The sequence below is a fragment of the Anguilla rostrata genome, chromosome 1 (genome assembly GCF_018555375.3).
Source record: "Anguilla rostrata isolate EN2019 chromosome 1, ASM1855537v3, whole genome shotgun sequence".
NCBI lineage: Eukaryota > Metazoa > Chordata > Actinopteri > Anguilliformes > Anguillidae > Anguilla > Anguilla rostrata.
In genome coordinates this window covers 15917976-15932473 of record NC_057933.1, presented here as the reverse complement: position 1 = coordinate 15932473, position 14498 = coordinate 15917976, and the positions used below count along the sequence as shown (strand labels likewise).

Here is a 14498-nt window from a genome sequence, read left to right as displayed (position 1 = left end):
CTTTTCCACCACTTTTATTTCGGCTCGTTTCCTATTTAAAATCCCCAGTATCTGAAACACTAACCGCTGTTTGTAGTCAGTGAAAATAAATCTATGCAGTAAAATGTCCAGTGTTAATTGAACTCTAACAGAGTACATATGGCCGTACTATGGACCAGAGCAGGGCTATACGTTGGCTACGCTTTGAGTTGATTTAACACTGGACATTGTGCGCTGTGATTACCGGACACTTATTTGTCCTGTTATCCTATTTATGAAAAAAGGATTTTATTAATTCGTTTTCCAGTAAGTAAGTCTTACCGGTAGGCTTCTTCATTTTATTTTAGTAAAGGGAAAATCATCCATCAAGTAGGCCTAGTAAATAAAATTTCGTGTTTTGGAAGTCCAAGTTTAAAGTGAAGTTTATCATTTTTATTTGCTTTGGTACAACGTTGTTATCAATATTTATTCCATGAATGCAAATGCTTTATGGATACTTTTATATTTGAGTAAATAGTAAATGTTTGCCTGCTTGACTATATAGGGAAGGCAATATAAAGATGTTCTGGGCAGTTCATGTCACTCATTTATGAAATAAAAACCATTTATTTTACAAATCCTGACGCATCTCAAACGAAACATTCTGCTTGCATAATGGGTTCATTTCAAATGCATCAATGGCCTGGTGGTTCACTACATCAGCTACAGAGATGCTTTACCGAGTATAACGTGTGTTGCATTAACTGTATAAACAATATAGGTCATTGCAAAACATTTAAACTAATGTCAATGCACTTATCTCCGTAAATAAATAAGTGTGTATTTCAGTCAGGCTTAGAAAAAAAATGCTAAGTATATAAAGCCATTCAAGAAGGGTGTTATTTTCAGTAGTTTTTACTTCAGTTCTTAATTCATGTATTGTACTACTAGTGGTTGTATCTCGTATTGCAGAACCCAATGCGCCTCTTGAAGTTACTCTTTACACGTTTGAATCTGCCAGTGTTCTCTTTGTTTGCAGAGCTTTATTGGTTCAGCTCTTCACTTGTAGAGGAGAAGCATCAGGAGACAGACTGGATTTACAGAAACACAGTAGTTGCTCTGGGCCTTCATCATCACAGGCTACAAGCTACCTATTTTAAGCATTTTTCTGATCTAGTCTCTGTGTCTTATATTTGACAATCACCCCATCTGATATAAGATCTTCCTAGTTCAGTTTGTTTTTTTCAGTGCTGTCCACTTATCATTTTTCTAATGGTAGATATAGGCTTTCCACAGCTGGGATGGTTATTATGTGAGAGGGCTCACCTACAGTATGTTAATCTATGGCACTTACATACAACATTCTCTCAAATATTCTCCTCAGTTACTCTCACTGTGGAGGGAAGCAATTTGGTCCCTAGTCAAGGTGGAACAATGCCAAAATGCTGAGCTCCGAAATTAGGAGACTGACAAGCCCCATCTTGTTGATCAAGTTCACATGAAGGAGTGGAGGAAGATGAAGGAGTTTCTACTGGCTTTTGAGAGTGTTGTTTTCAGTATGATGGACACATCATCATCAAATTAGGGTTGTGTATTGAAGATTTATGTCAAGATACGCAAATTAGGTAAAAAATGTCACTTGAAATAGATGCAGTGCATTCATATTTGCAGTCATCATGGTGTGATCAATGCAATGCTGTTAGCCCCCCCTGGGAGAGGTCCCGTTCAGCTCCTTTTTCCCCACTGGTGCAGAGAGTCAGTAGTTTTATCGGTGATCCGCAACACATTTTATTTGCTCCCGTGGGGGTAGGGGGTTGTGCTGAGCTTTCTACTTGGAGACCTGGTTTAAAGCTCTATCTAGCATTAAGATGTAATGTTTCCCATGCTTTTTTAAACATGTCCCCAAATGAGAGGTAGACCATTTTTAGACAAAGCTTTGTTGCACATGTTCTCTTTTTTACAGTCTGCCCTCCTTTTGAATTTTTTTTATTCAGGCAGGTAAAAAACAGAGAGGATGACACAGCTGAGAAAGTGCCATGGAGGGGATCACATGTCCCCTCACGTGGGGAATCACAAATGACCAAGAGCTAGCTGCCCTATTATATGTGCCATGCCTTGATTTGCGCAAGTTTTTGCGACGTGCATATTTTGCCTTAATGAAGGGAGGCCTTTTGGTCTATTTAAATACTGTATTGCCTAAGTAAGGGATGAGGGTATGTTCTTGGACAAGGACAAGAACGATGAGTCCCTCGCTGTGTCACTGCTTACAGTCATCTGCCAGAAAGTGTATGTCAAATAACTTGACAATTCATGTAATGCCAAGTAATTTATTTTTGGCTTGACAGGGTAGGGATACATGGGCATGACAATAATAAATTCATCCAGGGGAGCAATCATCAAAAAAAGGAAGCCCACTGCATTTCTCTGACCCACAGAAGCATTTTCATGAGAACATTTTTTGAGGGAGTATTTTCCAGTCCATTAAGTTAAGTTTATTCTGCCATTGCAATTATATGCTGAATAAGATTAAGGTTATGGTGTGCTTCTGAATGTAATACTGTATTTGAATGGTGAAAAAGCAGGATGTTGAAGCAATGACAAAAATAAGGCATGAAAAGGCTTCCAGGAGTGGCTAAATATCATGTATGTCTGGCTGCTTTTAATGTCTTAATGTTGTCCATATCTGTAATCTATGATGACTGTCCAAAAGCTGTCCAATGATGGCTGTCCAATGTGCCTTCGCCTCAAGCAAAACAGATAGCAAATAGATTTTATTTTCAGTTTTATTAGATTATCTATATAAATAGCTTTGCTGAAAACAACTTATACATTCAGAGATTGTTTATATGAGAGGCTATTTTAAATGTTGTTAATTAAACTGCTGCCTAGTTATGTTAAATCTTTAACCTGATGGACAAGACCTTGGAGAGCAATATCTGACTATGCTGCTATTACCAATTAATGGACACAATGAAGATACATTTAAACACGCTTTTATTCACTTGGGAGCCATATGTGTGTCTGTGTGCGTGCGTGTGTGTGTGTGTGTGTGAGAGAGAGAGAGAGAGAGAGAGAGAGAGAGAGAGAGAGAGTGAGAGGGTAAATATTTGTCTCAGAAATTGCATTCATTCATGTGTAACGACCCTCGTGTTTTTCCTATATTTACATGTTTTGCATTTACATTTCATCAAGTGAGTACATTATTTTTAAGTGTCTTCTACTGATTGCTCTTGCAATTTATATTCTTCCCCATGGCTTTTTTAACAGCATCTCCAAACTAGGAGAAATGGCACTTTCTTACTCAGCACCATGAACTTGGAAAAACATCCAAAGGTCTTCGAAATTATACGTGATTATTCCATTGAATGAATGCATTACCCTTGTGCATAACACTTTCATCAAGATTATAACAAAAATAATTCGTGTCTGTGAATTGTGAGATGTACTGTTTTTTTTTTCATTTCTGGCTGCTCTCCTGGCTAGGCCTCCCTCAGAAAGAGATTTTATCTCAAAACTCATCCTGGTTAAAGGTCGGCTAAATAAAAATAAAATGTATCAATCATTTCATTTGAAATAAATACACGTACATTAAATGGAGACCAAATCAGCAAAGAGACACAAGCAGAGTGCTCAGTATGTTTGCTCCATAGTTTTCCATTTTCTTATCACAACGAATGAAACAATACACCTGTCTCTTTTTCTGAAAACAGTGATTGTATGATCAAGAGGTGTTGCTAGGACACAGGTAATTAAATCTGTTATGTCCTGGCAGGTGTTTGACTTTGCTTCTCTTCTGTTACCTTTTGGGTATGAAACTGGTTCAGTTAATCTCATTTAGTTTAATATAATTGAATTTAGATTGGTTACTTAATACATCTGTTTTTGAACTTAGGCAGTCATTAGCATTATAATGTTTTGTATTTATGGGCTGTATTTCCTTAGATATGATTGGTGACAATTACTGCAATGATGACATTTCTCGCCAGTACCTAGCAACAACAATGTTGTCAACCGTATCATAAAAACTATTGAAGCCCTGCTAATATTTATCCTGAATTTAATTGTCTTTCATGTGCCAGAGCAAATACAGTGGATATATAGAAGGAAACAGCCATCTGTGTTCTTATGTAGCGAGCAATCAGCACATTTGCAACAGGAACAAAATTATCTTAAAACGGTAAACAGTCAAGTTATTGAGTTTAAAGGTGCATAAAGGATCACGGCCTCTGCATCTTTATTGAACAGGTAAGAGAATGTTTTGGTTGCAGCTGGGGACCTGAAGGACATATTTGGCATTGCTTTGCTGGCATCATACCAGAAAAAAATCTTAATGGACTACACCCGGGCTGCAGAAATGCATGCAATGCAACTGAAAGCTAACCTGTCGATAAAGCTCCCTGCGTAGTTCTGACCAGCTCTCCATTATCAGAATTAAACTGCAAGGCATCTTATATAGAAGCTATTGTTGGCTCCTCCCTGTAGAAGCTATAGTTGGCTCCTCGCAAAGACGATGATATAGTCCATTTTGGCTATGTTCAGAGAAAATGATAATTCCACGTTGTTAGTGTTCATATTTGCCAAGAAATCTGTGAATCATTTGAGAGATTATAGCATTTTATTGCCACTTATACACAGTACTGATATGTGTGCAGCTTTTGTTCCCTTTATGGTTAAAATGCCACCATCGTTCCCTCTGTAATATGTGACCTAGGCTTCACAAAACCCCCAATTTCACTTGTCAGGGCCTCCAAATTACCCTTCCATATTTCCTCTCAAACTGTGTGATCATTTGACGAACTTTGATATTTTTATCATTATTCTGTCCACCCAAGTCCAACTATGATTCTTTCAGCTCTAACACCCAGGTTTTTCAGCCAGGCTATTAAATATTTAAATCATATTTGAACATTTCAGAGCGAGAACCGTTTATTTTCCCCAGAAGGCTTTCAATATGGTTAGATTCTATATTTAAAAATGTTATGAAATGACTCATTTCACAGTATTGGGAGAAGGGATGATTGATTATTCCTATTGTTCTGATACTGTCAGTCCATTAGTTCTTCCACAGACGGTTCAACCGCTTGGCAGTTGTTGGTTGGTATTCTTCTCAGATAATCTTAAAAAGAGAACTAATTTGAAATCAAAACACAAACTTCCGCAATGCAACAAAATAAAGTATTTTCTGTTGAATAGGCTGGCATCTGCTTATCCTGAAACTGAGCCAGGCTCCCCCCCCCCCCCCCCCCCCAGAGAAAAGCTTAATCGATCTGAGAAAGGCCAGAAATCACAATTCAAGTAAAATAAAAACAGATAAAAATGCAAAGAAATGGGTTTTCTTGATTAGTGAGCAATGTGTTGTCTCCTGCGTACTAGAGGAACTCCATAGGTGCCCTTTTGCGCAAGATGATTAGTCACACTGCTGGTCCCCATGTGAATATCTTTAATGACCAGCCATTCAAAGGCACATGTGCAAGTACATACATGCATTACCACAGTGACATTGCAGACAATTTCATTTCCCAAGGTATGGAAACAAACTACCAAATAATCTTTGCAAATTGTATACACCATTGCAATGTCTTTTTTGTGGGGTTGTTCACTTAATGAGAATAGAAATTAGCTCTATTGGCAAGGATGCAAACACTTTCAGTTCAGGCTAACATCCCTCATTTGAAATCTCCAATTACTTAGATAAATTCAACAACCTGAACATTTTAGACCAATTCTGACTTTTGTTTTGTTACACAGGCTTTTTAATAAAAAAAACAGTTGGAGGAACAGTTGTGAGAAGAAATAGTCAATTAATTAAAATTAATTAAAAACATGAAGAATATTGCTGCAATCTTACAGTGCATGCATGTATAAATTATTGCAGTACAGTTTAATAAACTGATGGTGGAACTTGAACTTCAGCAGTCTGCTTTATCGGGGACTTTAATTAAACATGAAGACACTTTAATGAATACTTATCCAGAAACCCATTAATATTGCCTGTATCAAATTTCCTATTTCACCATCTGTAAAGATCCTAATCTGTGTGCTCTACCCAAAACAATAAAGGCCGTTTTGCATCAGCGGGGTGCTGTGTTTGTCCAGAGTGAAATTACAGCAGTTCTCTTTATTCCAAATGTCTATTTGTAGTGGCAGGTCAATCGCAGGACTCACTCAACCAGTGATTGTTCTCCATAAATTGAGGCTGTATGTTTATGGATACGCCAACACAGTAATGGCAACTGAGGGACGAGGGCTGCTGGCAGAACTGCTGATCGTGTCATGAAAGGAAAGGTTAGACACCTTTGTAGGGTTTTTTTTTCAAAGGCTTAATTTGTGAAAGAGAAAAACACGTTTCAGGTTTCCTCCGAAACAACTCTATCCAATTATCCCACCTATCTCAGGGGCCTGGTTTCACCAGTGTTTACCTTGTTCAAAGCTTTTAATGCCTTGCTTTTGTCTCTTTAATGCTTTGAACCCCTAACCTCCCTGAATTCGTTTTTTGATACAACCTATCTATCCTTATCCTTCGATTTAAAATACTCAGAAATACTGCCTCCTGTTTTTTTTAACCTTTCTGTGACGTCAGACCTCAGTGACACAGTGTGAATATGGTATGGCTGAGGATAAAGAGCCAGAGTCAAATGCTCTCAGGGGGAAAAAAAATAAAATTAAAAAATAAAAAAAGCAGGAAGGTAATGAATGTTAGTGTTTCCATTCAGCTACAGAGGTATGTAATACTGTGTGGACAAGTCATTTTAAAATACCCTTTAAAAGAAGCTGACATGACATTAATTCTGCAACTGAATCTGCAGAACAAATCTCTAAGAGCACTTTTACAGGGGACTGTGATGATGTAGGCTGAACACTGTTCACATTCATTAATCTTATGGCTAATAAAACAATAAAAGTGGTTTTAAAGAAAAATGTAAATTGCACATTTTCCAGAGCCCCAACATGCTACACAAACTGAAATTTACTTTTATTTAATATATACTCTCACACAAACTATTGACGAAAGGATTTTCATTAACAGCTGTGAGATATTTAGCAGAGAGCCTTGGCTTATTATAAAAACCAAAATCAATAAACCTTTGACTCATTAAAAATAAAATACAGCTGTCAAGCGCCCTCTGGTGTCAGTCAGGACAGCATGCGATTATGAAACCCACCAGCAGCAGGCAGCACAATCACTCGGTTCATTACCTTGTGTGTGTGTGTGTGTGTGTGCGCGCGTGTCTGTGTGTGTGTGTGTGTGTGTGTGTGTGCATCCTTCAATGTGTACATGCGCATGTGTACGACCATACATGTACTCGCCATGAACATCAGCTCACATCAGCTAGAAACAGAACTCTATGAATAGAAAAACTTTATTTAGTCTACGTTGTCCCATACTCAGCGAACTGAGCCTCAAAGAGGTGAGGTTATAATTTAGGCATTACACGATGAATGTCACAGTCAACAGGGACAGGAAGAGCGAGAGCTGGAGCGAGCTGGACAATGTGGGCGAGGATGATGTGGGACGATGAGGTCTTGTGTAGATGTAAGGATGTTCCTAAAAATGCAGTTGTCAGTTAGTAACAGGTCTCTTGGGGACAGGTCTCTTTTTAAATTACGCCATGTGACAAAAACTATCTGGACACACCTTGGTCTGGGGCTGTTTTCATGGTTTGGGCGAGGGCCCTTAGTTCCAGTGAAGGTAAATCATAATGCTACAGCATACAATCACGATTGTGTGCATTCCCAACAGTTTGGGAAGGCGTGTTTCAGCATGACAATACCCCCGGGCACACAGCAAGGACCATATAGAAATGGTTTTGACAAGAACGGTGTGGAAGAAATTAACTGGCCTGCACAGAGCCCTGACGTCAACCCCATCCAACACCTTTGGGATCAATTGGAAAGCCAAGTGCTTCAGGCCGAATCGCCCAATCAGTGCCCAACCCTACTAATGCTCTTCTGGCTGAATGGAAGAAAATCCCTGCAGCAATGTCGAGCATAAAACCTTCCCGGAAGAGTGGAGGTTGTTATAGCAGCAAAGAGTGGACCAACTCTATATTATTGCCCATATTTTGGATGAGACCTTGGACGTCATGCGTCCACATACTTTTTGTCATCCAGTGAATTTTAATCAATTGTGAACAGCCAGACCAAACAACAGTCAGTAAAATAATTAATTCACAGCATCATATAATAAGGATGTTAAAAGAGATGACATTTTTTTACTGGGTACTGCTTTCAGGGGCCAAACAGCCACACTTCAGAGCTACAAAACCTACCTCAGAGGGACATATCAGTTTAATCGGTTCAGAGAATGTCTCAAGCAGGAACTTTTCTCCTTCAGGCTGGAACTGGGTGACAAAATGAATGGGCACATACATCAGAAACCTTTTTTCAAGTGCGTTCATGAATGACAATCTGACATTCAGTCTTCAGTCTGTGCCAGTTCACTTGTAACAGGCGTGTGATGGGCATCATTTGAATGATAGTATCACTAATGAGTAAGGTAGACTGTGTTAATGTGCGTCAGTGTCAACCAGTGGTGCTTACCATGTTGTTCCACAAGCCCTTAGCCAGTTCCTCATGGCCTTTAATGGTGAAGTGGAAGCAGTCAGGGGCGAAAAAGCTCATGTCAACATTCCCATTCTGAGGTGAACAAGATTAATGATCAGTGTCATTGGATACATCAGTCTGGGCATTTGGCCATACCATTAAAACAGGTGTAAAATCTTGATATGAACTATTCTTGTTCCTTGAAATTATATCCACAAAAAGTGTTATGGCATTTTAAACACTGATGTCTCCACCCTGTCCTCTCCTGTTTTTGCCCAATTAGATAAGTTAAAATGTTACATGAAAACAGTCCACCTTTGTATTCCTAATGTTTCAGTGAATAATCACAGGTGTCCTTGTGGAGTATGATTCGAAATGAAACTTGAAATCATACTGGAAGCCTTGGTGGTTGTGCATTTTTCAGGTAGGGCTGGAGAACCACAGCAAAGTCCTCCTTAAAGTAACGATCACTGTGGAGAAGTTGCTCCAACCTCCTCTGTACAAGACAAATAAAGCACTGATAAATGTATCCATGCTTTGCCAAAAATATCACACACCAGCAGATGAACATACGAGCAGGGACCATATTAATGATTCTTACAGTAGAGCGGAAAGAGAAAACAGCTGTACACACCTGGAACTCAAAGTTCAACTCAACAAGCTCCTTCAGCTCAGGAGAATCAGAAGGTGGCGTTGTCAAGCAGGAACAGAAAGACCTGTGGTGACAGATCCAAAGACAGCTTTCTTACAGCTCACATATAAGATTCCATTTATAAAACAAACCAGCAGCCACAACAACCACAACAACAGCAACAGGAACACCACCAACACCAACATCAAGAATAATAATGATAATAGAAATAATAATAATATTCATCATCATCATGCCTGTAAAAGGCTTGGTTTGGAACACATTTTAAGTGGCCTAAAACACTTCCCATACATATGATGCCAGTGCTACCCCAGAGCTCCTTGACTGGCATCCATCTGTCTCCTGTAATTGGTACTGATGAAGATGAAGGCAGTGTTATTAAAGAGAGCTGATGGATGGGTGAAGATTGTACTGTACTTCTGCAGCAGGCAGCCCACAGTTGGCCTCTGGACCTCTCTCAATGGCTCCATGGTCATGATCTGAACCACATTCACGATCATCCTGGGGACCTGAGCCACATCACGCAGAGTCAGTGTCGCATATCATAGTAAATATTTCAGTGGCAGACAATATCACTGTCTACATAGGAGGAGGTGCCATATCATTGGATAAAAGGGACGGTGAACACTTTAAGGCCGCTAACCTGTCTTAACGTAAACCTCACCTCATTCATCATCATGTCCAGGGACTCTGCCATATAATGAATGAAATTGTCCACTGAGAAAAGTGTCTGTAAAAAAAAGTTAGTTAAATGTATGGCTTCGTAATAAATCAGACGTGCATTTCAAAATCCATAAGGCACTACTAAGATTTCTCATGGAACTGTTTGTGGTCAGTCTTCAGACTTGCTGGGGAGAGGGTGGGGTTTCATAAGGAGGGCTAAAATGTGTGTGTATGGAATCTCAAAATAAATGCAAATAATCAAACAGAATAGTTCTTACAAGTAGCCCAACATTGAATATTACAGTCTGAACAAAATTATCTTTCTGCATTCTTTCAATTCAAATATAAGTAGAGGAGCTTACCTTGTTTTTACAGTAATCGCAGATATCATTCATTCCAATAAGTACAGTGGCCAGTTTCCAGTCCTCTGTAAAGTTCAGACCCTAAAATAAAATATGGACCTGTATTGAGACACCTTAGACAAGCCTTTATTTGTGGTGATGTATTAAACTCAACCATATAAATCAAGCAAATACACTCAACAGTAAAAGTCTGGTGCTTACTGGATAGCTCTTGAGTGTGTCAATAAGGTGTCTGGCCTGTTCAGAGAAATTTCTTGAAGGAGAAGAATCAACAACATTAAGGAATTTTTCCTTTAATCTTACTTTCTACTTCATGCACAGGGCTAAATGATTCCCAAGTACACTATTCATGTAATAGGCAATAACATCCTGGAGATACTGAAATTTTAATATCAGCATAAAGTAGGGAGTAACTATGAATGCTGGAATTAATGACCTTTCAACGATTGGAATGCTGCCATTGAACATACAAAAAGAACACCAAGAATAAAATCACATATCATAATAAAACATTTAAAATAACTTCAATTTTTATACATCAGACAGCTGATGTTATCAGTGGAACAAATATCTAGCATGACAAAAAAAATGCAAGTTCATTTCACAAACACATTTTCAACAAGAGTGAGTAAATCAATAAAAATTCATAACACTATCATAATACCAGCTATTTGGGAGTGAAATAGTCATAGGCCGCATAATATCTATGTAATACATGTATCAAGGCCACCCACATTACAGTAATTAAGCCATAAATTCAGATGCAAAACATTTTAATGTTGCACTGATGGATATTATCATCAATAAACCTCTAGATTTGATAAGATACATGAGAAATAAATAACTTCCCAATTACTCACACTAAAGGACTTTCTTACAAAGAATAATGAAATATATTCCAGACAGAGAATGACCACAAATCCAAATCTTTTCGCATGTGCAGGGGCTCTTACAAAGTGTTGTGTCCAGTGACTGCCAGATTGAAGCCTGTTTCATTGATGGTTGTAGGAACACCATGGAAGGTCATCACGGGTGCTGGCCCCAGCACATTTGGGTTAAACAGTTTGACAATGTCTGTAGTGAAACACCACAGAGATAGGAAAGGTTAAAGCTTACTGGTCAAGTCACTGTACCTTCCTTTATATTACTTTACCCAACTGATCTTGCATCTCAATATCTGTTAAGTGCTTTAAGACTTAAAACTAGGCGGGAAGCCGACAGCAACACACTAGTATTATGCTCATAATACTGAATACAGGACATATGTGCATGTACATACATACACACATACATACACACACACACACATACATACATACATACACACACACACACATACATACATACATACATACATACATACACACACACACACACACACACACATACATACATACATACATACAGACACACACACACACACACATACGTACATACATACATACATACATACAAACGCATGCACACACACACACACACACACACACACACACACATACATACAAAAATAATGTATGAATATAAAATAGTGCCTGCATTACCGGCAGTGCCTGCTTTATCAGAATCAAAACATTATTAACTTACTTGCAAGTGTAATAACATCTTGGATTGTTCCATAGCCCCCAATACTACATGGGGAAAAATTGACATTCAGAAATGTCACTGTGCAGGGCCAATAAAATCTCATTTTGGTTTCATAACAAATAAAACTAGAGTGCCACTCAATAAAACAAATTAATCTGTCACCCCTCAACACGGCAGCTGTAGATTAAATAAAATTTAATCAAATCTTCCTTGTCAATTTTGCAAGGATCTCACTGTACCCTCCCACAGTTTATATATGAACACACAAGGGCACGCGCATATAATATCTATCATACCTAGCGTAGTAGAGATTTTAAATGTCATTCTTTTGAAAACGAAATATTATGGTCTGGTTATTTATTTCCCTCACAGATAATATTCATTGAGTAATATTTAGTTTGAGACTGCATTAAGTAAAGCAAAGCATTATCATATTTGAGCAATGTCCACCGAGAGGCTGATAAGTGCAATCAATTAATCACCTGAGCTGACAGTCCCTTATTTAAAGGTCATTCAGCTCCATATTAGGAGGTCACCATTTGCTCTGAAGATAATAATTCAGTATATCTGAAAATTCAGTAACACTTACACAGGTATGATGCACTGAATCACTGCATCACACCAAAACATTTACCTGCAGTTAGTCTAAGGAAGACCCCCTCGAACTCTACATATTTTAGCCTGAGGCGTCTGCTAACATTTCAATGTGAGGTATAAACAGTATATTTTTATCAGTGTAAAAACAAGTTACCTCCATGAAACTTGACGGTATTCAATGGGCACTTGGAGGACACTGGATGCATTGGCAGCAATTGCTGTCTACAATGAAAAACAGATTGTTTTCTTTAGCAACTCTCACAAGTAAAGGAAAAATCTATATAACACTGTCTTGTAGATGTAATCTAATGATGACTGTGCTACAGAAGTACCACAGAAGTACGCATCTGTCACTGCCAAACTCCCAATAAATACAGAATATAGTGATCAAGTCAAAGAAAAAGTTAACTTGATATTCAGCAGAGGCACCAGCATATTAGAGAAAAGAATTTGAAACCCAAGGACAAACTGGACTTTTGTTCAACTGAATTGTCTGGTTCCATAAGGGGCCATAGAAATCGCACCTCTTACTCCTGCAGGTGCCCCTTGGACACAGGGTAGCAATTTTTTAAGCTATTGTCTTACAGCAGTGTAACATTCCAAATAAGGCAAGAGACATGTTGTTTTATTCACCATGTGACTGACAGCTAAATAAACCAATAAAACTGTACACAAGAAATATAGAGGCTATACTCACTGTCAGCGAATCACCCATGGCTGCTATAACTCTGATGTCAGCTGCTTTCACAAGCTCAACTGCCATGGGAAATAACCATCACCATAATTAAGAGATTAAACTTTTCCTCTATTTTTTACAGTAAAATTTCACCGTTAAATAAAAAATTGAGAATGTATTTATGTATCGGTTAGATGTGATCATACCCTCACATATATTCACATTTCAAAACACTATCCCAACAATTTTGTAAGTAATCTACTGGGTTCACAGCAAAGCATAACTTAATGGATTGAGTCCATCAGTAATTTATATTATTTTACCAGATGAGGGATTGGTGGGAGAGGGGCTCATGTCTGGACACTGAAACGGGGGGTGACTGAAGCCTTGAGGTCTCGTCTTCTCTGGAAACTCCTAGAATGGCCGAGTGACCCAGAGGTTAGCAGGTAGACCAGGACCGTTGCATCCATAACAGACACAGCCCTAGTCAATTCAAAATGATGCTCAGAGCAGCAACTCTGTATCAATGTGATTCCATGTCAATCCGCTTGCGTAGGGCTAATCACTAAACTAGTACAGAGACGAGCAAAGTGCTTGTAGTTTGAGCAGACCTTGGTTGAATGTGCTCCCTTCTCTCGCCCAGCTGTTACAGTACCTTATTAAGAGCCTCCTCACTGTAGTGCTTCTTTCCTTTCTCATAATCCTCCCACCAACTGTTGCCTTTGGGACACAAAGACATTTATAAGCAACTGCAATGCATTTATCCAATGTCATTACAGGCAACTAGTTTAATTAATTAATAAATGTAACAGCACATGAGATGATATTAGCAATAGTAAATTGTATTAATTAAAATAATATAAATGATATTGAAAAGGAATTATATATTATTAAATGTAATAATTAATTACAAAATCAAAAACAATTCTAATAAAGTTTTGTTGGATGAAATATGTACAATCTTTAATCGTCACCATAATAAATTCATTCATAAATAATAATGATCGTGGTGCATATTTTAAGAGAAATAAAAGTATTTACCTTTGACAAGGCAAGAAGCAAATATGCAGATTACCACAGCAATTGAAAGCCTTCTCATTTTAGTCGTTTCAATCTGTGTTTTGGTGGAGCATTAACCTACCATGTAATAACACAGAAATCCAAAAAGTACAACCTTTATACAATATTATAGTCTTATCTCGTCCCTTTTAACAGCGTTGGGCAAAGTCTGAATTTTTATTACCTAGTTTTTCATCAAGTAGCTCTAGCTGGGAAAATATCCTACAGTATAAAATGACAGATAAAGAAGATTTAAATCAATAATCAACCCAATTGCCGTACTGATAGGTAATGTTCTGCTCCAGTGGCAGCGAGTATGAGAAATGAAATAAAATGATATTCATTACTTCTCCTCTCTCCGCTTCGCTTTTCACCATTTCCACTGCCTTGCAAATCCCACAAT

At 38.2% G+C, this 14498-nt stretch overlaps 1 protein-coding gene across 1 annotated transcript; it reads right to left on the bottom strand.

Annotated features, from left to right (window-relative positions):
• Positions 1-5418: 5418 nt before the first annotated feature.
• Positions 5419-14476, bottom strand: si:dkey-177p2.18 (phospholipase B1, membrane-associated). Its single transcript, XM_064325149.1, has 16 exons — positions 14078-14476; positions 13692-13756; positions 13360-13450; positions 13058-13116; positions 12515-12582; positions 11764-11807; positions 11133-11253; positions 10381-10432; positions 10180-10260; positions 9819-9884; positions 9572-9663; positions 9137-9218; positions 8897-8998; positions 8500-8595; positions 8229-8300; positions 5419-7504 (listed from the first exon to the last, which is right to left on the bottom strand). Exons 1-16 carry the CDS (start codon positions 14133-14135, stop codon positions 7388-7390), a joined length of 1266 nt encoding a protein of 421 aa, XP_064181219.1. The 5' UTR covers positions 14136-14476; the 3' UTR covers positions 5419-7387.
• Between the last annotated feature and the right edge of the window lie 22 nt (positions 14477-14498).

Bases quoted from the DNA above. Each gene is read 5' to 3' on its own strand.
- si:dkey-177p2.18 (XM_064325149.1), bottom strand. From the start codon at position 14,135: ATGAGAAGGCTTTCAATTGCTGTGGTAATCTGCATATTTGCTTCTTGC. The intron at 9,664-9,818 runs GTGAGGTTTACG...GATGTGGCTCAG, and splicing joins TGGACATGATGATGAATGAG to GTCCCCAGGATGATCGTGAA. The intron at 9,219-9,571 runs GTACAGTACAAT...CTGTCACCACAG, and splicing joins GTGGGCTGCCTGCTGCAGAA to GTCTTTCTGTTCCTGCTTGA.